The sequence below is a fragment of the Geotrypetes seraphini genome, chromosome 7, assembly GCF_902459505.1.
Source record: "Geotrypetes seraphini chromosome 7, aGeoSer1.1, whole genome shotgun sequence".
NCBI lineage: Eukaryota > Metazoa > Chordata > Amphibia > Gymnophiona > Dermophiidae > Geotrypetes > Geotrypetes seraphini.
Window position 1 is genome coordinate 193205772 of NC_047090.1, and position 26987 is coordinate 193232758.

The window sequence follows — 26987 nt, forward strand, 5'->3', positions numbered from 1 at the left end:
ACCTGATGTGCCGCTGCATGAGCGGACTGCTGAGCATGATGGATCCCTGGTCTGACCCAGCAGAGGCACTGCTTATGTTCTTATGTAGTTTAATTTCTCTGGAGTTTTTTCTCAAAATTTTTACTTTTCAGCTTTTGGGCTGTGGCTCACTGGTTGAGCTGCTGCGTCTGTGAGATCAATTTCCAGTGCTGCTCCTTGTGACTCTGGGCAAGTCACTTAATCCTGTAGTGCCCACCGCATTGAATGTCAGCTTTGAAATGCCAAAGCACCAAAAAGGCGGTATACAAGTCCCCCTTTCCCTCTTTCAGGCAGATTTTCAACCGTCAGCATCAACTCTTTTTCAATCACTAATTTACTCGACCATTGGAGGAAAAATTGATTCCTTTGATCTTACATCGGCAGTTTTTACTTCAATGTCAAAGCCATCTACTGGCTTCAAGAGATGTTCTCGGTGCTACAGGGCCATATCAGTTACTGATTCACACAATTGGTGTTTTCAGTGCATTGGTCTTGAGCATCGATTCAAAGAGAATTCAGGGCTTGGGCAGGCATGCAGACAAGCAGTGATTCCCAGTGATTCCCAAAGAATTAAAGGCTTGGAGCAGGCAAGCAACTATTACCAGCGATTCAAAGAGAATTCAGGGCTTGGGCAGGCATGCAGACAAGCAGCGATTCCCAGCAATTTTCTCCATGCATGCTGGGAAGAAGCCTTTCTTTCTATGGATGCTGGGAAGCAGCATTTTTCTCAGTGCACACTGGGAAGCATGGAAGCAGCAAATTTGTGGGAAAAAGTTTATAAGCAGCGATTTTCAGAGTTAATGGTAAGCAATAAACTTTTTAATCGGTTCAGTATGGTACAGTAAAAGGAAAAAGTACTTTAATGATGATGTAATTTTTGGGGTGGAGTCAGTGGCTGAAAAATCGCAAATAAGCAAATCCGCCGATACGGAAACCGCGGATACGAAGGGAGAAGTGTATATCATTCTCAGCCTGTCCGCAAGATTTATGATGCCTCCAGGAAATCAGCCACGCTATAATGTTATCCTAAACAAAAATAGGCTAGGTTTCCTTCCTGGTGTCTTCTTTATCACGATCCAACATGCTTGTTCGTGGACATGGTGTGGATTTTTCTACTTCTATTACATCTATTGAAGTCTGTCTCAGTGCTATTCTAGTTTTTCACCTGCTAGTAGAGGGAAAGCTTCTTACAGCTTATCCCTTGGTCTCCAGGTTTATGAAAGGACTTTTCAAGGTGATATTACCTCTCAAACTTCCACCTGTAGTCTGGGACTTTGCTGGGGTTCTTTCCAGGTTAATGAAGCTTCCATTTGAACCAATGGATACAGCGCCTCTCAAGTTTTTTTACATGGGAAGATGGTTTTTCTTATCTTGCTCACTTCTAACAGGAGGGTCAGAGAGTTACAAGTGTTGGTGGCAGATTCACCCTTCACAGTTTTTCTCTCTAATAAAGTGATTCTTTGCACGCAACCACAGTTTCTACCTGAAGTGGTGATGAAGTTTCATCTCAATCAATTGATTGTTCTTCCAGTTTTTTTTCCTAAGCCTCATTCTCATGTAGGAACAGTGGCTCTTTGCATTCTGGACTATAAGTGTGCTTTGGCTTTTTTCATCGCCAGGACAAAGAGTTATAGAACTTCTCCTCAATTCTTCGTCTCTTTTGATCCTAACAAGTTGGGGCATCCTGTTCCAAGAGAATGGTTTCTAACTGTTTGGCTACTTGTATTTCATTCTCTTTTGCTCAACCTGGCTTGCACCTTGTAAGTCAGGTCAAAGCCTATAAAGTCTGAGCTACGGCAGCTTTTGTAGTTTTCCTTAGATCTACTCTTATTACAGAATTCTGTCAGGCTGACACCTAGTCCTCAGTTCACACATTCACTTCTCATTAATGTCTGGAGTCTTTCTCCAGATGGGATGGACACTTTGGCCAGTTTGTATTATAGAATTTATTTTTTTGAAGGCCAGCTCTCATTCTTGTTAGCTTGGAGGTCACCCATGTGTGAGAATATGCTGCCTGCTTGTCCTGGGATAAAGCACAGTTACCTACTGTAACAGGTGTTATCCAGGGACAGCAGATAGATATTCTCACAACCCACCCACCTCCCCTGGTTGGCTTCTTAGCTGGCTTATCTTAACTGAGGAGACGTGAGCCCTGCGTTGGGTGGGAAGGCACTCACGCATGCGTGGTGCAGGCTATCGCAAACTTTCTAAAAGTCTTAAAGTGGCGATGCACTTTTAAAGTGTCCATACCGGGGCTCTGTCGGTGACGTCACCCTTGTGTGAGAATATGCCTGCTGTCCCTGGATAACACCTGTTATGGTAGGTAACTGTGCTGTATTGTCAGTGCTGCATTACCTTTTCCGTCTCTCTCATAAAAAAGAAATGAGAGAGACAAACAAAAAACACTTCAGTACATGCTTATTTCATGTTTATCAGGCCTAGATGCACTAAAGTCGTTGATCCTCAAATGATTGTTGCTAAACCAGCTTTGACTGGTTTAGCGATGATCAAATTTGCCGACCCAATGCACAAAACGGCTCACAACATTCAAATAAAGTAATTAATATTGAAATGCCATGTAAACGGGAGGGGGGGGGGGGGTCTTTGAAGCGCATGCAAATGGTCGGGTAAATGACAAGCTCCGTGCTGACAGACATTTTAAAGTTAAATAAGTTACATTAAAATTTTTTTTTTTACTTTAAAAGTGTGATATTAGAACAGTATGGCTTCGGGGAAGCAGGCAAAGGCTGATTCAGCTTTTATAACCGCAGGAAGCTTAAAAATATCTAAACCAGAGGCAGCAACCCCTTCGAAGACTCTGTTGCCAAAGGAAAGTAGAGCCGACAATGAAATTTTGACGAAGCTTTGTGAAATTAAAGAAATTGTTTTAGTCAATGCGAGAAAAATACAAGAAGTTATGGAAGAAGTTTCTATTCTCAATAAAAAAAATGAAACTGGTTGAAATTAAAGTGGATCATTTGGAGAAAAGAATCGAAGTTACTAAGGCAGAATTATTTCAATTTAAGCTCAATAGGAAAAAGATTGAAATACTCACACAAGACCTGGAAGACTGCTGCAACAGGGAGAGAAGGAGTAACCTAAGGGTCTTAGGTTTACCGATTTCCTTTTTGAAGAATTTTCTTCCTAAAATACTGCCACTTAAAGTTTCCTTTGGAGATCGAAAGGGCGCATAAGATTCCTACAAAAAGATCGGATAAACAAACGGGTCCACGTCCGTTAATTTTCAGACTGTTAAGGCACCAGCAGGTTATGGAAATATTTTGCTTGGCAAAGGAGAACAAAAATTTTAAATGCCAGGATGCTCGTATACATATAGTGCTTGATTTCGCGAGAGCTACCGCCAATAAAAGAAAAAGATTTTTGGAGCTAAGACCACAATTGAGAAGTATTGGGGCCAAATACGGGTTAATATACTCTGCAATTATGAAGATTACCTACAAAAATATAACAATAAACTTTGAAGAGCCAAAAAAATTACAAGAATTTTTACATCAACATGAGCAACCAATGTCTAAATGAATCCTTTACTGTTTATGTGGTGATAAGAGTTAATTTATTTGTTATTTATTTGAAGTTATTTTAATTCAGCTTGGATTTTATAGTTTTGCTTATAGGATAAGACTAAATATTTGCAGTTTGGCTTCGTAATGACTGGTACTGGATGGGAGAGAGTGAAGTGGTTACATTTTAAAAATGAATGTTCAACGGCTCATGACACGAGACTTGGAATGGCAGAGTATTAGGTCCTGCACATGATGATACCAATAAGTAGTAATTGAAGCTACAGTCTTTGGATGGCAATAACTAAAAACATTATCTAACAAGAAGGGTGTCTAAGACCCATAAGCTCATATTTGCCTCATTAAGTAAAGATAGATCAATGTGAAGTTTGGAACCAGACTTCATACTAAAGGATTGCGAAATACAAATACGCTGGTTGGATAATTAAAATGGAGAAAGTTCTAACAAATGCACTGAAGTGGTAATTGGACTTCCGGAGGCAAATATTAAATATTAATGACTTAAGAGCATGAAATATTGCTACTGAAGACTAAATTTAAGAAGAATCTTGATAACAGCTAAGAAATGAATTCCTCAGGGAGATGAGACCAGTCGAGTATGGCTGAAAAGGATTTAGATGGAAATTCTCAGTAACAGCTATATACCGAACTTTGAAAGATAAGCTTACCAAAAAAGAATGATCAAATATGTTTAGATATTGGTTCATTTAAGTTACTAAGCAATAAGTTTTTAGTTGATAATAAGATAAAATGCATAATATAATTACAATGGATTCTATTTATTTCTGCCTATATTTATTAGATTGATTATAATATATACTTATTGAATGAATTAAAATATTCTATATTTTAAATGAGGAATCCCATATGATATAGTAAGGGTTAAAATAATAATTATAAGGATAGAATTTATCACAAGAATTATAAGAATAAAAGATCATACAGTATTGAGTTAAATAATATAATGATTTGAGAATGGGTAATTAAATTTATAATAAGATTTAAAGATAAAATGAAATTAATATTTAGAGAAATGTGGATGAATATATTCATGTTTATTGAGTAAATTTATATAAGGTAAGAGAAATAGGAAAACTTTATTCTGTGTTATTCAATTTGGTTAGGGGTTAGGTAAATGTGATTTATTATTCCAATGTATATTTATTTTCTATTCTTACGATAACATGATAATGTTTTTTTACAGATAAATATAAATTCAATGATTAGATAAAATAATATGTAATTAGTGAAAATGGATAAGATATGGGATGAATTATTATGATTTTTTAAGTGACTTATTTTTTATTTTTTTTTAAAAGAGGTTTTAATTTTTAGTCTTTCAGGGGTTTTTCATTACCTGATCTATTATGTGCATTCCCAAGTTTTCACTATTAATAATGGTATGGGGGTTTAGGGAGGAAAAAAGGGATGGAGGGGGTGGGTTAGGGGGAAGATAAATTTTATGTTCAATTTTTAAAAATTGGGAAAATTGTGTATATAAAGAAAATTCAAATTAAGTCTAAATATTTGATTTGGTTCATGTGTTTTGAGTATAAAATTTATAATGGAGATTAAAATCTTTTCATTAAATGTTAATGGCCCCAATCATCAAATCAAAAGAAAAAAAAAATGCTTTCCTTTTTAACAACAGAATGCGGATGTGTATTATATCCCAGAGACACATCTATCAACTACAGAATCAATTAAATTAGAAGGGGGATGGGTGAAGCATTGTTTTTTTTGCCTTGGCTGTGGGGAAAAAAGGCGGGGGTTGCTATCCTAGTAAATACAAAATGTAAAGCTAATTTTAAGTTGATTGCTTCAGATCCCTTAGGAAGGTGGTTACATGTGAATATGAACATGGGAAATAATGTCCTGGCATTGTTTAATATATATGCCCCTAATTCGAATCAAATTGAATTTTTCAAAACTTTACAGCAGTTGATACTGCCACTGGCTGCTTCTAATTTAGTAGTGGCTGGAGATTTTAACGCTGTTACGGATCCATTGATGGATAAAAAACCTAGTAAAATTATGAAATCATTAGGATTAGATAATTTGGTGCAATCTTGTGATTTGAAAGATATATGGCAGATACTTCATTTTAATGATCGAGAATTTTCTTTTTGTTCACATGTTCATAAATCCTTTTCAAGAATAGATTACATTTTCATCTCAAATCAAATAGTTCACCAGGTGACACAAGCCTCTATAGATCCAATCATTTTGTCTAATCATGGTGGAGTGTGGGTTGAATTTAAAATTGCTGAACAGGATAATAGTAGATCTGTATGGAGATTCGATAATACATTGCTTGCGGATTCAAACTTCCTTGAAGAATTTCAGTTAAAGATGAATTATTTTTTTCAATTTAATACTTCAGAAGAAATTTCCATGGAAATATTATGGGATGCCTTTAAGGCTACCATGAGAGGTCAAATTATTTCATATTTGGCATATATTAGAAAACAACTTAGAAAACAATTTTATAATTTGGAACAAGAAATTAAGAGTTTGGAATCTAAATTGATTGAAAAATGGGAACAAAGTACTTTGCAGGCTCTTTTAAAAGTAAAAAGCAGGGGAAACTTTCCCCATGTTTAAGTCTAATTGTGAAATCTTTCATCGTTAAGCATAATCGTGAACCCATCCAACTAGTTCATTTACTAGCTCTCAAAAAAAAAAATATATACATAAAGCAAAAGTAATCAAAAAATTATCTTAAATATCCGTTGAATCTTATAATCTGTAGAGGTAAGGTTATAAGGATAGGATTAGAGGTAATTTATAAAATTAGTCAGAGACCACTGTTCAGGCAGTGGGCCTGATGGGCCGCCGCGGGAGCGGACCGCTCGGTGAGATGGACCTCTGGTCTGCCTCAGCGGAGGCAACTTCTTATGTTCTATTGTATCCAAAAATCTATGCTAATTTGAATACCGATTTGATAGCCAGATTATCTTCATCCCCCTTCCACGAGATCATTTTCAGAATAACTCCAATTCAGAAACGCTATACTAGATCTGTCCAATATCTTAACCCTCCCCGACAAATCTAGCCGACCACTTCGCCAACAAAATTCTTAACTTGAAAACAACGCTCACAACAACTAGCACCTACCCATATATCCACCTACCTTCTCCAGAAAACGATGCCTCACCTGCTGACATGACCTGGTCTCACTTCAAAAACCCAGAATGGAACCTATTCCTCAAGCTATACTCAAAATATTCCAAATCAAACTGCCTACTAGATAACTGCCCTCCATCCATCATGAAAACTGCCCCCCTCCCCTTCAAAGCTGAACTCTTCAACTGGGTCACCCTCTGCCTGTCTACTGGCCACTTCCCAAAGGAACTTGGCCACATCCTCGTATCTCCAATAATCAAAAACCCCAAAGAATCTCCCTCTGTAGCCTCCAACTACAGACCCATCGCCAATATTCCTCTTTTCCTTAAAATCTTGGAAGGACTTGTCAATTACAATCTCATGTCATACCTAGAGAAATTTAACATCCTCCACGACTCCCAGTCTGGATTCCACACTAACTACAGTACGGAAACTGTTCTTGCCTCACTAACCAATCACCTCCTCCAACTATTCTCACTAGGAAACAGCGCACTGTTACCCCAGTTTGACCTCAGCAGTGCCTTCGACCTAGTAGACCATGACATTCTGATTAGTTGCCTCGACTCCATTGGCATTTCCGGACAAGTACTAACCTGGCTCACAGGCTTCCTAAAAAAACCGAACCTACCAAGTCCATAACGACGGAACCTTCTCCCATACCTGGAGCAACCCCTGCGGAGTTCCCCAAGGCTCCCCCCTATCCCCGTCACTATTCAACGTCTATATGGCATCACTGGGACACTTGTTATCGAACCATAACCTGAAATCCTATATCTACGCAGATGACATTACAATCATCATACCTATCACCTCACTGTCACATGAGACAGAACAATACATCTCAACCGTCCTCACCATGGTATAAAACTGGACCACACGCTTCAAACTGAAACTAAACCCAGAAAAAACCAAGTTCTTCCTTGCAAGTCCCAACCACAAACTAACGACCACCACCCTGCATCTCAATGGTTTAACATATCCAATCAATTCCACTATAAAAATTCTCGGAGTCATCTTGGACTGATGCCTCACTTTGGAAGATCACACCAATGCCCAGGTCAAAAAATGCTTTTCCACCCTTTGGAAACTCCGTTCTATCAAACATTACTTTGATTTCCCCACCTTCAGATTGCTGGTCCAATCCCTAATCCTAAATACCCTGGATTACTGTAACATCATATACCTGGGCTCCTACAAGAAAACCATTAAACGACTAAGATTCATCCAAAACACCGCCGTCCGCCTCATCTATGGGCTTAAAAAGTCAGACCACATCAGCCCCTTCTACAGAAAACTTCATTGGCTACCGTTTGAAGCAAGGGTCATCTTCAAATTCGCCTGCCTCTGCTTCAAAACCCTATCTGGCTCAGCCCCGATATACCTGTCACACTACTTCGTCTTCCCAGGCTCTAACTGAACACGCAATATCCACCTGTTTGCCTATCTCTCCCCAAAAGGATGCATCTACAAAAGATTCTTGGACAAAACCCTCTCTTTCCAAGCTGGCAAATGGAATGACTGCTTGACCACCCTCATCTCTTTTGCCCCAACCTGCCTATCTTTCAGGAAATCTCTCAAATCATACCTCTTTGATAAATTCCTCTAACTCCCGCCCTCCCAACCAAACTACTAATCTCAACCTCGCCTCCCTCCCTACCCTTCCTCCCCCTCTTCCACGGTTATTGTTCGCACCCCCCCGTGCAACAGTTATTGGATCATTTTGTAATGGCCACTGGTTTATACCTTACACTTGATAACTAATTCTCTGTACCTTCACTGCATAAATACAGTTCTTATCTCCTGTAAACTACTCTGAACTGTTTTCTGATACTCTAACTTTGCTGTATATGTACAATCTCTTCTCCTGTAAACCGCTCTGAACTGTTTTGTGGTATTGCGATATACAAAAATAAAGTTATTATTATTATTATTAATACCTAGTACGTTATTACCTAGTCGCTCCTCCATCCTTAACCTACTCTCACTCGCCTCAAACAGGTCATCTAACCCATAGATCTCTAATCTCTCATCATGAAGCCACCTTCATGGCTCCTTCTTCTCCTACTCTGCTCTTCTCTCAAACTCTTCCCCTGCCTGACACCCCCTGCCCCCAACCTCCTCGACTCTACAAATGCTCGCAATATCTGCTCTGGCCTCAGAATTCCCACTCTCATTCTCTCCAAACACTACCCATCCTACAAAAACCCTCGCAAAGTCAGCCATGTCTCTCTAAAACCTGTCCCTCGCTTCCACTCCCCCCAACCTTGCCTCACATTCTCTCACCCCAGTCCCAACACTCTATTGCAATGCCAGATCCGCTTGCAATAATATACAAATCTTGAAGGACCTACTCGAGGATTCTGACCCCGGATTCCTATTCATCACAGAATCTTGGATCACAAAAGATGACCAATTTACTCAAAACGTACTCTGTTCCGGGGCTACCAAGGCATCTTCTCTCCCAGAACCAACCGAAGAGGAGGCGGCCTAGCCCTCCTTTTCAAATCATTCTTCGATGTCCAACTCCTTGGAAAGGGCAGCCACTCCTCATTAGAATACATGTTAGCCTCAGTCAATGACGAATTCCACCCTCATCCTCTGGGTATCCTGCTTCTATACCGCGCACCTGCCCCTTGGAACAATTCCTCCGAACTCGTCTTTGAAACCATAACAAACGCCTTCCTCAAATTTCAAAGATTACTGATCATCGGAGACATCAATCTCCACCTTGACGATGTTACCAACAAGGATACATCCAAATTTAATAGCTTCCTCTCCGCTTTAGGCTTTCCCCCGCCCCCACACTCTCCCCAACCCACGAAAAAGGCCACACACTAGACCTCATCAGCTTTCTAGATCTTACTACTCACAAAACCTCAACTGATGACATTCGCTGGGAAATTGTCCCCTGGTCCGATCACTACCTAGGGGCCTTCTGTCTCCCCATTTTCATGTCACATCTAGGGCCCCCATCCTGCACCTCAAATTCTATTACCTTCCGTAAAAAAATCTCGAGCAATCTGTTCTGGATCAATTTTCTTGACAAATTTTCCCCCATCTCTAAACCTGCAGAACCAGAATCTAACTGGCAAAACTGGGTCGCCCTCTCCGAGTCCATCTTCCATTCCCTTGCCCCTCTCTCCACTAAAACCATTTCCTACTCCCGTAAGGCCCCTTGGTACCTCCTATACCACAGAGAACTGAAACAGAAATGCCATGCTCTGGAACGAAAATGGAAAAAATCTAAATCCCCTACAGACAGACTCTATAATACTGTTCTAAAAAAAGCAAGGAAAAACTTCTACGGTGACAAAATCTCCAAATCCAACAATCAGAGTAGCACATTATTTAACATCTGGCGTTCCTTAACCTCCAAAAATGACTCCATACTTCCCTCCTCCCCCTCAGCCGATTCTCTAGCAAAGTTCTTTAACGATAAGGTCTCCACCTTGAGGCGCTCCTTCCCACCTGCAATCTCCTACAAATCTCTGATTCCAATTGACCCCAACCCTATCCCAACAGACTCCTACCCTATCCCAGCAGACAGATCCTGGTCTTCCTTCGAACTTGTTTCCGAATCCCTGGTCTATAATCTCTGCCTCAAATTGAAATCCTGCAAATGTACCTTGGATCCTTTCCCCTCCTACCTCTATGAGAACACTCCCCTTCAGGTCATCTCATCTCTTACCATTCTCATAAACTCCGCCCTCCATTCGGGTCTCTACTCCCCAGAAATGGGCCATATTTCCTTAACCCCACTACTGAAAAAACCTGAGCTTGACCCCTCTACACCATCCAGCTACCGTTCAATAGCTAACATTCCCCTTCTTACCAAGATGCTAGAGTCCATCATATCCACTCAACTATCTTCCTCTTTGAGAAATTCACCATTCTTCAACCCTACCAATACGGCTTCCATCCCAATTTCAGCACCGAATCCCTTCTGACCTCCTTAATCTCAAAAGTTCAATATCTCCATTCTTGCAACAAGTTCGCCGTCCTTCTTCAATTCGACCTCTCTGCAGCTTTTGATGTCGTCCATCATGATATTCTAATTTACCAACTCACCGAGATAGGCATAAACTTCACAGTCCTTGACTGGTTCTCGAAGTTCTTACGCTCCCCCTCCTACATAGTCAACATGAAGGGCACTTCTTCCTCCCCCTGGAACCCGATCTGTGGAGTCCCGCAAGGCTCACCGCTCTCTCCTATCCTCTTCAACATTTATATGTCCTCCCTTAAACTCCTCCATCTCTCCCCCCTTGAAACACTCTACACTTACGCAGACAACATCTTTGTCCTCGAGACCGACCGGATCCTCACCAACCTCTCGGCGAACATATCCTCATGTATATCGAACCTTCAATCCTGGGCCCACACTGTGCAGATGAAACTGAACGAATCTAAAACAAAACTTCTCTGGCTCGGCCCAAAATTGGACCAACTGCCCACCTCCATCCCACTGTCCTCTGGCCCTACTCTGCATCTTAAATATTCTAGTAAAGTTCTGGGAGTCATCATTGACTCTACACTTTCCTTCAACGACCACCTCAACTCCCTAGTAAAAAAATGTTTCTTCAGCCTTCACATGCTGAGATAAGTAAGATCCTGTTTCCATCAAAAACACTTTGCCGTCCTTGTCCAATCCACAATCCTTTCCAGATTGGACTACTGCAACTCTATCTACCTTAGCCTAACAAAGAAAAACCTTCAAAGACTCCAGCGGATTCAGAATACCGCTGCTAAGCTTATCTTCGCAAAAAGCAAATTCGACCCCATCTCACCGCTTTTATCCAAGCTCCACTGGCTTCCGATTATCTCCAGAGTCCACTTCAAATGTGCCTGCCTCACTTTCAAGATCCTACACGGTATCCTCCCTCCCTTCATTCCTCTTTCTTGGAACTCCTCTAACCCCAATTCTGCCAGATCCACCCAAAAACTGAAACTTTCCTTTCCCTCTCTAAAAGGCGTTTCACTTGTAGGTAAACTAGGTTCTTCCCTCCCTTTCAGAATCACTCAGCTCTGGAACAACCTTACCTTCCCTCTTAGGAATCTGAGCTCCCTCCAACTCTTCCGTAAACATCTGAAAACCTGGTTATTCTCAAAAATGTAACTCCTCCTCTCTCTCTGGTTATCATCGCTGTAAATGGACAGTCTCTTCTATTGTTAACCGCATTGAACTTCCATGGTATTGCGGTATACAAGAATAAAGTTATTATTATTATTATTATTATTATTCTAGTCCTCTAAATTTTCTCTTCATTTTGCCTCTTCCCTCCACTGGAGTTTCTTTCTACCCTAACTCTTGTTAACCATGTTGAGCTTTACGAATGTAGAGATGATGCGGTATACAAACCTAAGGTTTAGATTAGATTAGATTAAAATGCAAATATAATGAGATTTATTCCAAATTGGTAAGGAAAGATTTGCTTTCTGAGCAGACTCTGTATTATGTGGCGAAAGCTTCATCCAGGGCTAGACAAATGGGCTGTATCCATAGAAGTTTCATCAGCCGTAAGCCTGAGGTCATAATGCCGTTGTACAGATCCATGGTGAGACCCCATCTGGAATACTGTGTACAATTCTGGAGGCCGCATTATCAAAAAGATGTGCGGAAAGTTGAGTCGGTTCATCGAATGGCCACCAGGATGGTCTCAGGACTCAAGGATCTCCCGTATGAGGAACGACTGGTAAATTGCAGCTGTACTCACTCGAGGAACACAGAGAGAGGGGAGACATGATCGAGACGTTCAAATATGTCACAGGCCGTATCGAGGTGGAAGAGGATCTCTTTTTCCTTAAAGGACCCATGGCAACAAGAGGGCATCCGTTGAAAATCAGGGATGGGAAATTTCATGGCGACACCAGAAAATATTTCTTCACCGAAAGGGTGGTTGATCGCTGGAATAATCTTCCACAACAGGTAATTGAGGCAAGCAGCGTGCCAGATTTTAAGAAAAGATGGGATTGGCATGTGGGATCTCTTCATGGAGGTAGTTAGGGGGTGGGCCATTAGTGTGGGCAGACTAGATGGGCCGTAGCCCTTTTCTGCCTTCATGTTCTATGTTTCTATGGAAACTCATATAAGGCAGGAAAATTATTGGCAAATTATCTTAAAGCAAAGAAAAGAAGGACAAAAATTATTGCAATTAAGGATGAGAAAGGAAATACGCATTCTCAAATTGGAACTATTTTAAAACAATTTCTAAATTTTTATAAAGATTTATATTCTTCTGAGCCTTATTCTGATAGGGGAAAAGATGGTTTAGAATTTTTAAAATCACTTAATGGTCCGAAAATTCCTGATCATATAAAAAAAAGTTTAGAAGAGCCTATATCATTAAATGAATTGCAAACAGCGTTGAACTTTCTTAGAGTTGGATCCATTCCAGGTGGTGATGGTTTTATGGTAGAGTTTTATAAATCATTTCAAAATTCCTTATTAGTACATCTATTAAAATTATATCAGATTCAACTAACTAAAGGTTGCATTACAGGTACTATGGCAGAATCTTTAACCATAGTTTTGCCAAAGCCAAATAAAGATCCCACTTTGGTTTCAAATTACAGGCCTATTTCTTTAATCAATGTAGATGGAAAACTTTTAGCTAAGGTATTGGTTATACGCTTGGCTAAGGCTCTCCCTTTTATTATTGGTATGCACCAAATTGGGTTTGTTGCTCAGAGACATTCTTCTAATAATACAAGGTTGGCTTTTCATATGTTAAATTTAACAGAAGCCATGAAGGATCCGGCTTTTTCTGTGTCCTTGGATGCAGAGAAGGCCTTTGATCGTGTGGAATGGACCTTCATGTATCAAGCAATGGATTGGTTTGGTATTGGTTCAGGATTTATACAGATGATTCAAACTTTGTATAACTCCCCTGCTCTTAGGCTGTATATTAATAATAATTTTTCAAAATGTTTCAGTTTACAGAGGGGGTTAGACAAGGTTGTCCTTTATCTCCTTTACTTTTTGATATTGTATTAGAACCCTTGTTATTATCTATTCAGCAAGTGAAGGAGATACAGTAATAATAATAATAATAATAACTTTATTTTTGTATACCGCCATACCCAAGGAGTTCTAGGCGGTTTACATTAGATTAACAAAAAATTACAAGTGGTTTAAAAACAATTGAACAATATTAGAGGCAAGCAATAAATAATAAGTGGTTCGAAAACAATTGAACAATATTTGGAGCAAGGAGGTAGAATGAAGTTAGGAGAAGAGGGGGGGGTGGGTTGGGGGGGGAGGGGGTGGGAAGGTTGGGAAAAGAGAGGTGGAAGGGGGGAGGAGGAGATTGTTGTTCATTGGAGAGGGGTGTTAGGTGTCTTGTCCATGGAATAGGTGAGTTTTGAGAGATTTTCTAAACCCAAGGTAGGTAGGGGCCTCAAGGATAATTTGGGCTAGCCATGGGTTCAGTTTGGCAGCCTGGAAGGCAAAAGTTTTATCAAGGAATCTTTTGTAGTGACATGTATTTCTTTTGTAGTGACAGGGTATTTCTTATTCAGATCAGGAATACAAGGTCTCTGCGTATGCAGATGATATACTGCTTCATTTAAGAAATCCAGAAACAACCATTCTACGCTTACTTGAACTTATAGAGAAATTTGGAAAATTTTCAGGATATAAGATAAATTGGAGTAAATCAGAAGTTCTTCCACTTAATGTACATTGTACAAAAGGTTTGTTTGACTCATTCCCCTTTCTATGGAAAGAGGATAGATTATAATGTTTAGGTATTTGGATAAATAAAATGCTGGAAGAAACAATGAAAGTGAATGAAATTTTTTTATTAAAGAAGGTAACAGAAATGTGCGAGCAATGGAATCCTTTACATCTTTCTTGGTGGGGGAGAGTTCAAACTATTAAAATGATGATATTGCCTGTAGTTTGTTATCAAATAGGTATGATACCAGTTTTTTTCAGGGGTCCTTTTATAAAAAATTAAATTGTATTCTTACAAAATTTATTTGGCTGGGTAAAATTCCTAGAATTGCTTTAGTATCTTTACAAAAGCCAATTACAGAGGGAGGGGTAAATTTTCCTAATTTTTATAGGTATCATCAAGCCTATATTATGCGCCAAGGTATGTATTGGGTCCTCTCAGAGCTCATTGAAAACATCCCAGACTGGTTGTGGTTGGAATGGCGACTCATGTTTCCTCTGAGATTTTGCCATGTTCTCAGTATCAAAATGCCTAGATTATATAAAGAAAACAGAATATTAGTTGATACATGGAAAACTTTACAATATGTCAATAATTTAACACCTATTCCAATACATAAATCAACAAATCAGACTATATAGCTAACCTCCAAGATTCAAATTGACGGATTTAAGGTCATCTGGAAGTATTGGATGATAGCAGGTATACGTATATTAGATGATGTTATTTCTAATGGTTTTTCACAGTTACAACATAAATATAGCCTTAATAAATCACAAAGTTTTAGATAGTTGCAATTGAAGCAGGCCATTCAGATGGGGTTCCCTGAATGGAAAAATGTCGCTAATCAATATAGTTTGGAATTCATATGCTTTTAGGTTGACTTCCTGGGACACCAGGCTGCACAGTGGTATAAACTGATAGATGGATTTATAAAAAAGAAACCAAAAACTGGTCTTAGAGACATTTGGAGTATTGAGATTAAGCACCAAATTTCTGCATCTCAATGGCCATGAATTTGGACTTGGAGGATGAAATGTACAATGTCGGCATCTATGGGACAAATGTGTTTTTTTCTGTTACATAGAGCACATTCTGGACCCCAGTTAGATTACAGAAGTTAGATGGCTCTAAGTCTAATAGATGTTAGCATTGTAATCTTGAAGCAGGGACTCTAGATCATTTATTGTTCTATTGTCCATTGATTATGGCTTTTTGGAAATCAATTTGGGGCTAAATTAATTGTTTATTGAAAAACCCGGTGGCATTATCATATGATACTGTTTTATTTGACATGTCAATGAAAGTAAAGACCCATATTTCATCTAAAAATAACAGGCTTCTATTGATTATGACAGGGGTTGCCATACAACAAATTACGAGTAATTGGAAAAGACTTAATTATAGTTTTGGTGGAATTCGTTGTGTCACATATATAAAATAGAAAGAATAATAGCCACACAAAAAGGAAATTATAATACATTTCAAGAGGTTTGGGGGCCATTGACAAATTATTGTAATGAATAGATTCCATTTTTCCATTGAGAATATAATTTTGTGAGTGGGGGATGGGTTTATGTTTTTTTCATTAATTATAAGGAAGGTTGGGAAAAATTGAGTATATGGTATATGTCTGGAAAAGCGGAGACTTAGAGGGGACATAATAGAGACTTACAAGATCATGAAAGGCATAGAGAAAGTGGAGAGGGACAGATTCTTCAAACTTTCGAAAACTACAAGAACGAGAGGGCATTCAGAAAAATTAAAAGGGGACAGATTCAGAACCAATGATAGGAAGTTCTTCTTCACCCAAAGGGTGGTGGACACCAGGAATGCGCTTCTAGAGGGTGTGATAGGACAGAGTATGGTATTGGGGTTCAAGAAGGGATTAGATAATTTCCTGAAGGAAAAGGAGATATAGATAGAGGATCACTGATGGGCCGCCGCTTGAGCGGACTGCTGGGCGTGATGGACCTCTGGTCTGATCCAGCAGAGGCACTGCTTATGTTCTTATGTCTTTAGTGCTTGATATGAAATGATGGGGGGGGAGGGAAATAAGCTTCATAAATTACAGTAGAACCTTGGTTTGTGAGCATAATTCGTTCCAGAAGCATGCTTGTAATCAAAAGCACTCGTATATCAAAGCAAATTGCCCCATAGGAAATAATGGAAACTCAGACGATTTGTTCCACAACCCAAAAACTAATACAAAATACTATACGTACTAATATTGCAAGACTTCACTCATTTAGAACAGTCACTACACTCCTGCAGTGTCAGAGAGAGAAGAACCATTGGCTCGGTTGTGATGATGTGATGCGTGTATGCTGTATGTACTCGTATTGCAAGACATTGCTTGTATATCAAGTTAAAATTTTGTAAAATGTTTTGCTTCTCTTGCAAAACACTTGCAAACCAAGTTACTTGCAATCCAAGGTTTTACTGTATTTCATTGCTAATTATTAAGTGTTTTAATTAAATTCAAATGGTTGTATTTACTGATGTTTCAAGTTTTATAAAAATTTTGATGTTTCGCAATATCATTAATTCAAAGCTATTTACAATTAAAAACGGGGTCTTAATTATTAACTAAAACCAACACAAATGGACCTGACGTACCAATACATAAGGGAAGTAGGGAGAACTACAATAAGTATAGTAAAAGATACATACAGGGAAAATACAAATGCAGGGTAAGAAAGTTTAAAAGTATTTATAAAAGTATAGTAGAAAATTAAGAATTTTTGTTTTCAAATTCTCAGAGCCTAAGACAGAGGATTAATGAGTTTAAGCATCAAATGGGATCAATAGGGACTCCAATAATTAGGTCTCAAAAGCATCCTTGTACAACCAGCACTTTAACAGTCCTTTAAATTTACTCAATGATTTTTCTTCTTTAATAAATGATGGTAGGGAATTCCATATTCTGGTGCTGTAACTGCTGTATCTTGTCTTGTATTTATTATAGTAAGTGATGGAATTACTAGAAGCTGATGCACTTGTAAGTTTTTAAAAATGAATAAAGAAGAATCATAAGAATTTTAAAAAGATATGGGGACCATTAATGGAATATTCAAATGATTTGGCACCTTTACAAGATTGATTGAATATATAATGAAAGAGTTAGAATATGATAATGATTGAAATATAGAAGTGGGAGGGGATGGGGTGGGATATTTTACAACTTGATAAGATATATGAGTAAGAATGTACAAGTGATTGTGTATAATATATTGTATAAAATTGTAAACTTGTTGATTGATGGAAAAATGAATAAAGAAGTTTAAAAAAAAAAAAAAAAATTGAATAAAGATTTTTTTTTTTTAAAAAAAAGAAATGCCATGTAAACTAGCAGAGCAATTGAAGCTCTAACATGGCTTCCCAAAGCACAAAAAAGTGATAGCTTTTAGCTATCCAAGAAAAATGACCGGTTACCTGTCCAACCCATACAAAAATATTTATAACATGCCATACCTTCTTTTTTAAAAAATTTACACAGATGCTGTGGGTGTGTTACACATGCACAATATCTGACCCATTAAAAAAGAAAAAAGCACCCCCAACCAATATTGGCCCTCCCTGACTCCCCCCCTCCCCCCGACGAACTGGCACTGGGACTGTCTCCCCACGCCAACAAAAATTGGCAGGAGGTATGCCCTCTCTCTCTTGCCACTGGATGCCCCCACCCTCATTCCATAAGCCAGTCAGGGCCTTAGGCCCCACCCCATGCAAAGAGGAGGGGAAGGCCCGCCATTTTGGATCGGTGGGCCTCCGAGCTGGAGGGTTCGAGCCTCCCTTCTGCTCTCTTCAGACAAACGTACTGGGGAGGTGTTGGAGGATCTTCCGGTGGGAGTGGGCATCCCTTCTGCCTTTTTTTTTGAGGGGGGAAGCAGGGAGGTTAGGGAATAGTTCGAGGGGGGCACCTGATGTTGGGAGACCTCCATTGGCGGGAGAGAGTGGGCATCCATTCTGCTGCTTTTTTTTTTTTTTTTCCTTGCAGGAACCCAACCCCCAAACATTGCACGGCAGGAGGGATGCTCAGTCCCTCCTACCACAATCCCCTGAACATTGCATGGCAGGAAGGATGCCCATCCACTCCTGCCGGAACCCCCACCCACCTTTTCCGAACATCGCGTGGCAGGCAGGATGCCCAGTCTCTCCTACCCTGCCGAACATCGCACAGCAGGAGAGATGCCCAGTCCCTCCTGCTGGAACCCCACCCTCACCTTCTCTCTCCCTCTCCGAACATCCAATGGCAGGAGGGATGCCCAGTCCCTCCTGCCGGAAACCCCACCCCCTCCATACATTGCCCAGCAGGAGGGATGCCCAGTCTCTCCTGTTGGAACCCCTCACCCTTTTCGAACATCACGTGGCAGGAGGGATGACCAGTCCCTCTTGCCAAACCCCCCCCCTTTCTGAACATCGCGTGACGGGAGGGATGCCCAGTCTCTCCTACCGGAACCCCCCCCCAAACATTGCACAGCAGGAGGGATGCCCAGTCCCTCCTGCCGGAATCCCACCCTCATCCTCACCCTCACCCTTTCCAAACATCGCACGGCAGGAGGGATGCCCAGTCCCTCCTGATGGAACTCCACCCTCACCCTTTCTGAACATTGCATGGTAGGAGGGATGCCCAGTCCCTCCTGCCGGAACCCCCCACCCCCCTCCAAACATTGGCCAGCAGGAGGGATACCCAGTCTCTCCTGCCGGAACCCCCCTGAATATCATGGGCAGCCCCCGAAACATCGTCAGCAGGAGGGATTAACAGTCCCTCCTGCAGGAACTCCCCCCCCTCCGAACATCGATGGCAGGAGGGATGCCTAGTCCCTCCTGCTAGAACACCCCCACTCCCGAACATTGCGGGCATCCACCCATTGGACCCCCTTCACCCTCCCGGACCCCATCAGCCTCCTCCTCAGAACCCTCAACCTTTAAATGTTGGCTGGCCGGAGGCATCCTTCCTGCCTGTAGCTAGTTAGCACACTTTCTCACAAATGGTGGGCCTGTCCCTTCCCGGTGCATTGTGGGATGCACTGGGGAGGGTTCTTAGACCCTCATTGGCCCAGGCACTTAAGGCCTCTCCTGTAGGAGGGGCCTTAGGCACCTGGGCCAATCGGAATCTTAGGCCCATTCGCAGTGCATTCTGGGGGAGTTCCCGGGGGGGGGGGGGCTGATGGTTCCTGCGGGGGGGGATGCTTGTGATGTTTGGGGGGGGGGGCCGGCAGGAGGGACTGAGCATCCATCCTGTTGCACGATGTTTTTTGGGGAGGGTCTGGCAGGAGGGACTGGGCATCCCTCCTGCTGGTGATGTTTGGGGGAGGTGGGGCCAAGGCGAGCTTAGGCTGGCCTACGCGCCTCCCTAGGCTCCCGGAGGCATCTACAATGTAGGGGGTCTGCTTCAGGAGGTGTTTTCTTTTTTAACGTGTATCCTGATTGGCTGCTTAGGCAGCAGTTGGCCGCCTACAATCGGGATGCCATTTATAGGATTTGGCCCCAAGTCCCCATGCCATACTTTTACATTCCATTTTTGTCTGCAGAGTAATTCCAGATAGAATAGTTGGTTCAGCCAAGCAGTTCTATAAAATTAATTCTCTATTTAGTGGCCAACTTCCCTTCCCATTTGTAGTAGCTATGGAGTCCCATCCATGAGAATATGCTGCCCGCTGATCCTGGAATAAGGCACAGTTACTTACCTGTAACAGGTGTTATCCAGGGACTGCAGGCAGATATTCTCACAACCCTCCCACTTCCTCTGGTTGGCTTCTTAGCTTGTTTATTGAACTGATGATCCCGTGAGCCAATGTTGGATGGGAACATGTGTTGTTGGCACTTGCACATGTGTGGTACAGGCAGTCTCGAGATGTCTAAATAAGTTAAAGTGTCAGTATGTTTTTGGACTGTCCATACCGGGCTCTGTGGATGATGTCACCTTTCTATGAGAATATGTGCCTGCTGTCTCTGGATAACACCTGTTTATAGGGAAGTAACTATGCTGAACTTTCTTACTACTATTAATTATCCTTACAACTATGTCAGATTTGTCCTTCTGTATATGGAATCATTCCTTTCACTATACTGTACTCACTCTGTTATCATTATTAGATGTCCTTACGCTAACTTTTTCTTCCCAGTACTTCCAGTAAATACTCCCGACTCTCTCATCACCATCTTTTATTATGTATATAAGCATGTAACCTGTTCTGGGCTCTTCTGGGAGGATGGGCTAAAAAATTGACTAAATAAATATAGGGAAGTTCTAATTTTATTTTATTGTAACCCGATCTGGGTTTCTGGGGAGGACGGGCTATAAAAATGAATAAAAAAATTGTGGTATTTGAAGTCTAGATGAAATGTGAAAATGAAGCGACTTTGTTTGACTCTTTTGATCTGATGCTTATCTCTTGCAGGATCCAGAGGAGAGACCCACTGCTGAAGAGATTCTAGAGCGGCCCCTAATCATTAGGCGCAGAAGGTATTGTTACTACTGCTTATCACTTTCTCTAGTGGTTCTTGCTCTGTAGACTTTATATTGTAATTGAGAAACCTGTATGAGATGAGAAATATTGGAAATTTGTTCACGAGAAAAATCATTGAAGCAATAAGTTGTCTGAGGACATGCAGGATAATATATTCTAAGCTCTATCGCTTATGCAACGTAAGGGCACTGTCTCCAACGGAAGAAGAAGCCTCAGGTAATATTATGGCAGAGCATGAAAATGCTCAAACCTCCTCCACCCACATCATTGGCAAAAAACTATTTATGCAGGACAAAATACGTAAGCTGCCTTCAAAAATTGTGAAGTTATGTTTCTTCAGGGCTTATTCACTCCTCCACTCGCATTCATCTGTCAATACAAGCATAAATAACCAACTTGGGTCTCATTCTAAAATCTAGAACGGTCTACAGAAAAAAGACCTGCTGTCATACTCACTGTGTGCATTGCTTCTTTGCTCTTACCGATGTCCTGTCCTGGTAGTGGTGCCTTACTGCATTTTAACATGAGCTGCGCCAGTCAATCTACTCCCCGTCGCTTACGTGGGAGACGTCGGCTGCTCTATTCTGATTGGTCAACCCAACCTAAACTTTTGTGGATTGGTCGTCCAGAAACGCGGAGCATTTAATCACAATCTTGAAACAAAAATGTTAAAAAAAACAAGTTTAGTAGAAATAATACCAATCTATACATGTATTCAAGTCTTTAGGTGTCACAGAATCCAACTCGTAAATCCAGCGTTGCTCCACAGTCTCTGTAAACTGGTGAGATGCATACTTGGGATGAAATGATGTCTGCACAGGATCTGTCAGCCTCTTTAATTGAGTGACTGTTTTAACTTCAGACCATGCTTTTCTACAGAGCAACTCAACACTCTAACAAGCATATAATAGCAAAGCATAAAATGCAAATTGGCATAGATAAAACTATAAAGCCTTTTGATAGTAAAATCTCACCAAATATAAAACCCAAAATATTACTGGAACTTTTCACAACTGTGTCATCCAGTCTAAAACAATTTAAGGGTTCCAGAAGGTCTTTCGATTTCTATCTCACTCTGTCTATCAATCAAAACTGCACAAGGCCTTTTGAGTGGAAAATACAGCCAATAATCCTATTGCACAGTGCATACAAGAAAAAATCCTGCCTATTCCATACAAGAAAAAAATTACCCAGATGAAATCGTCAGGAAGGACTGAGACAGAGCCCCCAAAATGTAAGGTTAGGAGGGATTATGTGAGACAGCCTTACAATCCTTCAGTAAAATCAAATGACAAGCACAGCCAGAAGTGATTGCATAAAGAATATAATATAGAAATACAGAAAGGCAATCTTTAGAAAGATACATAAGCTTTACAAATACCGAGACAGCTTCTGTACTCTGGCAAATGAGAGAGAGCAGACAAAGAAAGAATCCAAGGGGAAGAGAGACAGGAAAAAGGGGTGATATTGAGACAGAGAAGTGTGATGTTTCAGGGAGAGAGAGAAAAAGAGGGTGGGGGTGATAGAGAGGGGGGTGTTGCAGAGAGGAGGCTTTTATAGCTTGGAATCTTATTCTAAATATAGAAACTATTGTATTTCCCAGTATTTTTCTGTTTATAATTTGTAAACTGTTTGAAACAATGGTTATAGGAAGGTGAGTGTGGTGTGTGAGACTGGAGTCAAATGTAATTCCCAGTAAGCCTCTTGACACTGATATCTGATTACTCTTAGTTATCTGTGCACCTGGACCCATTGTACATCCTAAGCTATCCATCTTAAGCACCAGACATTAACACATCTCAACACCTCTTCGCACCTCTTTACTGCCAGGTCCTCTAGCACTGATTTAATTTAGGCTGGCTAAGGCTGTTTGCAATGACATTCCCTAAGGTCAGACATGAATGATTTGATCTCCCATAGGCCTTTGCTGACATCGGTAAGGCCAGCAAGTTAAGGCAGGGCTGACAGTTACCATTTGTATTTTCTACTTGAAAAATTTAATAAACTTTTTTGGAAAAAAATGCCCCCTGGTTGTGCTCTTCAACTGCAAACCGCCAAACAACATTCCTACTCCCACTGGAATTAACTGCCCCCCACAGATCCCTTGAAGGACTGCTCAACTTTAGGAAAGCAATAAGAACATACCTCTTCACCTAAATCCCCTGCCTACGACTGATGGATTACAAAGAAATGTATATTGGCACTGAGCTCTTTGGGGAGAACAGGATAGAAAATGAATTAAATATATATTGTCCTTAGGTTCCAACTACTGGAGTTGCTGTTGAAGCTTACTCCAGCCTATCCAAACCATCTCCTTTGTGGGATTTAGACCATTAATTCTAGTTAGAGATTATCTGTGTTCATCCCATGCTTTTTTGAATTCTGTCACAGTTTTCCTCTCCACTACCTCCCTTGGGAGGACATTTCAGGCATCCACCACCCTCTCCATGAAAAATAATTTCCTAATATTGCTCCATCCCTCAACCTCAAATTATGTCCTCTAGTTTTACCAATTTCCTTGTCCCTCCTCTCCTTCAGAGTATGCATGTTGAGGTCCTCCAGACTTCTTCTTCTTTTGGCGCAGACCCCCAACCATTTTCGTCGCTTTCCTCTGGACCACTTCAAGTCTTATATCCTTGGCCATATGCAGCCTCCAAAACTGAGCACAATACTCCAAGTGGGGTGGGGCCTCCACAACGACCTGTACAGGGGCATCAACCTTTCTTCTATTGGTTATGCCTCTCTCTATACAGCCTAGTATCCTTCTGGCTACAGCCACCACCTTGTCACACTGCTTTGTCACCTTCAGAGCCTCACACTATCACCCCAAGTTCCTCTCCCCATCTGTGCATATCAGCCGCGCGCCTCCTAGCACATTCATTCCCCTTATATTTCTACTCCCCAAATGCAACTTTTGCCGATCCTTTCATGTTTTCCACTCCCTCCGGGATGTCCATTCTATTACAAATCTTGGTATCATCCGCAACAAGGCAAACTTTTCCCTCTAACCCTTTGGCAATATCACTCGCAAACATATTGAACAGAATCTACTCGGCACTGATCCTTGAGACACTCCACCACCCTCTGACGTCTGTCCATCAACGGATTTCTAATCCAATCCACCACTCTGGGTCCTAACCTCAGCTGGTCAAGTTTGTTCAAGAGCCTTCTGAGAGGAACTGTGTCAAAGGCTTTGCTGAAATCTAAGTAAATTATATCTGGAACACTTCCTCGATCTAATTCTCTGGTTCAGGCAGTCCCTTCAGAATCTGAGATGTAGGATCAAATTCCTCACCTCGGGCCTATTTCTTTTTGCTCCAGGCTACTTTGAAATAATGAGGAAATATACCAGTAAATAACAAATTCTAGATAATTCTATAGTTTTATGGCTGGCCATGTTCTTGTTTCCTATTTTTTGTTTACGGCAGCATGGTAGCTAGGGATTTCCAGATGTATGAATGTATTATTTTGCTTGTCCTCGGAGAAAAGTCACTTACCTGTAACAAAGGTTCTCCAAGGACAGCAGGATTTGTATAAGAACATTAGAATTGCCATACTGGGACAGACCGAAGGTCCATCGAACCCAGCATCCTGTTTCCAACAGTGGCCAGCCCAGGTCCCAAGTACCTAGCTAGATCCTAAGTAGTAAAACAGATTTTGTGCTGCTTATCCTAGGAATAAGCAGTGGATTTCTCCCAACCGTTTCAATAATGGCCTTTTAGGAAATAATCCAAACCTTTTTTAAACCCCGCTAAGCTAAATGATTTCACCACATCTCCGGCAATGAATTCCAGAGTTTTAAGTACACGTTGAGTGAAGAAATATTTTCTCTGGTTTGCTTTAAATCTACTACTTAGTAGCTTCAACACATGCCCCCTTGTCCTAGTATTTTTGGAAAGAGTGAACAAGTATTTCACATCTATCCTTTCTACTACACTCAGTATATTATAGACCTCTATCATATTACCCTGAGCTGTCTCTTCTCCAAGCTGAAGAGCCTTAGCTGCATTAGCCTTTTCTCTAAGGAAAGTCATCCCTTTTGGACATCCTACCCACCATAGGAGGCTAGTCCTAGATCCCCCCACCCCCAAAATCCTAAAATTGCCATTGTGAGTTTCTCGGGTTGTTTTAGCGCTTTATTCATTGCTGCTGTGGCCATCTTGGATTTCCCGATTAGCTTTTAAAAGCTTTTATCTGCATCAAAACACCTCGTTTTTGTTTAAAAATGGGTAGGATGGACTTGCTTTTGATTATGTCAGATGCAAATAATCATTTTTGTTGCCCTTCTCTGTGCCTTTTCTAATTCTGCTATATCTTTTATGAGATACAGCGACCAGAACTGCACACAGTATTTGAGGTGATGCAAGGGCATTATAACATTTTCATCTTTGTTTTCCATTCCTTTCCTGATAATTCCTAACAGTCTTACATACTTGCCCACCAGTTGAATTCAATAATCTGCACTGGCTAGATCTCACATGACAGCATCAGGTGGGAATGCGTGTGTGCACGAGTGGTGCAACAAGCTGAAAAGTCATGGTAGACCAGCTTGAGGGTGTTAACAAGCAAGCTCTGTCAGATGATGTCATCCAGAAGACTATTTACCCTCCTGTCCTTGAAGAACACCTGCTATAGTTAAGTAACGTTGTTATCAGGACTTAAGAATTAAGATCAGCCTCAGAAAATGTTGTTTTTTTTATGTGGGAGAAGATAGTGTTTTGCAGTCTTTCAGGCTCCCTCAAGTGGTGGACACCTGGAACGTTCTCCCAGAGGAGGTTTCTAGGATTTAAAAGCAAACTAGATGCACATCTCCTTACGAGAGGCATAGAGGGATATGGGTGACTACAATTGCGCCAGGTGTGCGGATCGCCGGACTTGATGGACCGAAGGTCTGATCCGGAGATGGCAGTTCTTATGTCATATTCAGAATCCTGAGTGTAACGAACTTCACAGGGACAGGCCTAACAAAGTGAATGATCCTGTGGCCTTTATGGTTACTTTCTGCTTTAGATATACTGCTAGGAACTTGATGAATCTGAAGCACCATATTCTGTCTTGCACATTATATCGATATTTATCAATATAAGGTACCCAACTTAAAAGCCACACAGAATGAAAATTCATAGAAAGTAGCTTTTAATGAGGACTGATTTTGTTTACGTCCCATTTGGAGCATATCACTTGGTATTCCTCATTGGATGGATGGACATTGTTATCATTAAAATATTCAGATAAGTGGACTATATATACTTGTGATTTATTGATTATGAGATACTAATAGGTAAGGGAAGTTGTACTGCTATGATGGTTCCCCATACTGACCGAGCACGCTATTCACATATATAATTTCATAAGATGATAGTAAGATTTTCATTTTGTGTGTAGCTTTGGAGTTGGGTACTTTTAATAATATCCCATTTTTGGTGTGTGTTATGTTGATAATACAGAAAACAGACATTTCTAATTTATGTTAACAGAATTACTTACATATTTTTAAGGGACATGGAGGAGAAAGTGATGTTACTAAATGCATCTTGTAAGAGGCCAAGGTAAGTTGGCTTTTTCTGAAGCCCTATTACAGCTTCCACTTTCTTTATTGGGTAAATGGAACATCAGGGCATGCTAGGGACTCAGGAAGCTAGATCTAGTCTTTAGTGAGCGCATGGTTTGGTGCTGGGGCTCCTTGATAAGTGACTATCACATGATCAAATTTGATATGGAGAAAGTACACTCAGGAAATCTAGTACAATACATTTCACTTTAAAAAAGGAGACTAGGATAACATAAGGAGAATGGTAAAAAAAACTTAGAGGAGCTCTTATGTTGTTAACATGAGCAAGGGTATGATCAGGAGGACCCACCACCAAGGCCTTTCCTCTGCCGTGTTACTTCTTGTAGAAGATATAGTCATTTCCTTGGGTGTCTGAGGTCTTTTTCCTCCATTTATATTAATACATTTAAAGTATGACAATTTAGCCAACAAACTCCTCTTCTTGGTGGTTCATAATATACAAGAGAGCCTGGTAGATTCTCTGTTTTACATGTTTGGGGGTTCATCTCATTCCACAGGATTAAGAAGGGTCAGAGAGAGACTAGCTTTCTACTATAGCTGGATGTCCTAATGGTGATTGTATGTTTCCTCATGTGTGTCT

At 40.7% G+C, this 26987-nt stretch overlaps 1 protein-coding gene across 3 annotated transcripts in view; it reads left to right on the top strand.

The window, feature by feature from the left end:
* Positions 1-26987, top strand: part of NEK9 (NIMA related kinase 9) — a 335370-nt gene that overhangs the window by 168991 nt on the left and 139392 nt on the right. For all 3 annotated transcript variants that reach the window (XM_033951413.1, XM_033951412.1, XM_033951411.1), the window contains exons 8-9: positions 20767-20831; positions 26334-26384. In XM_033951413.1, coding sequence (XP_033807304.1) covers positions 20767-20831; positions 26334-26384 — 116 coding nt within the window. The remainder of the gene's footprint in view (positions 1-20766; positions 20832-26333; positions 26385-26987) is intronic.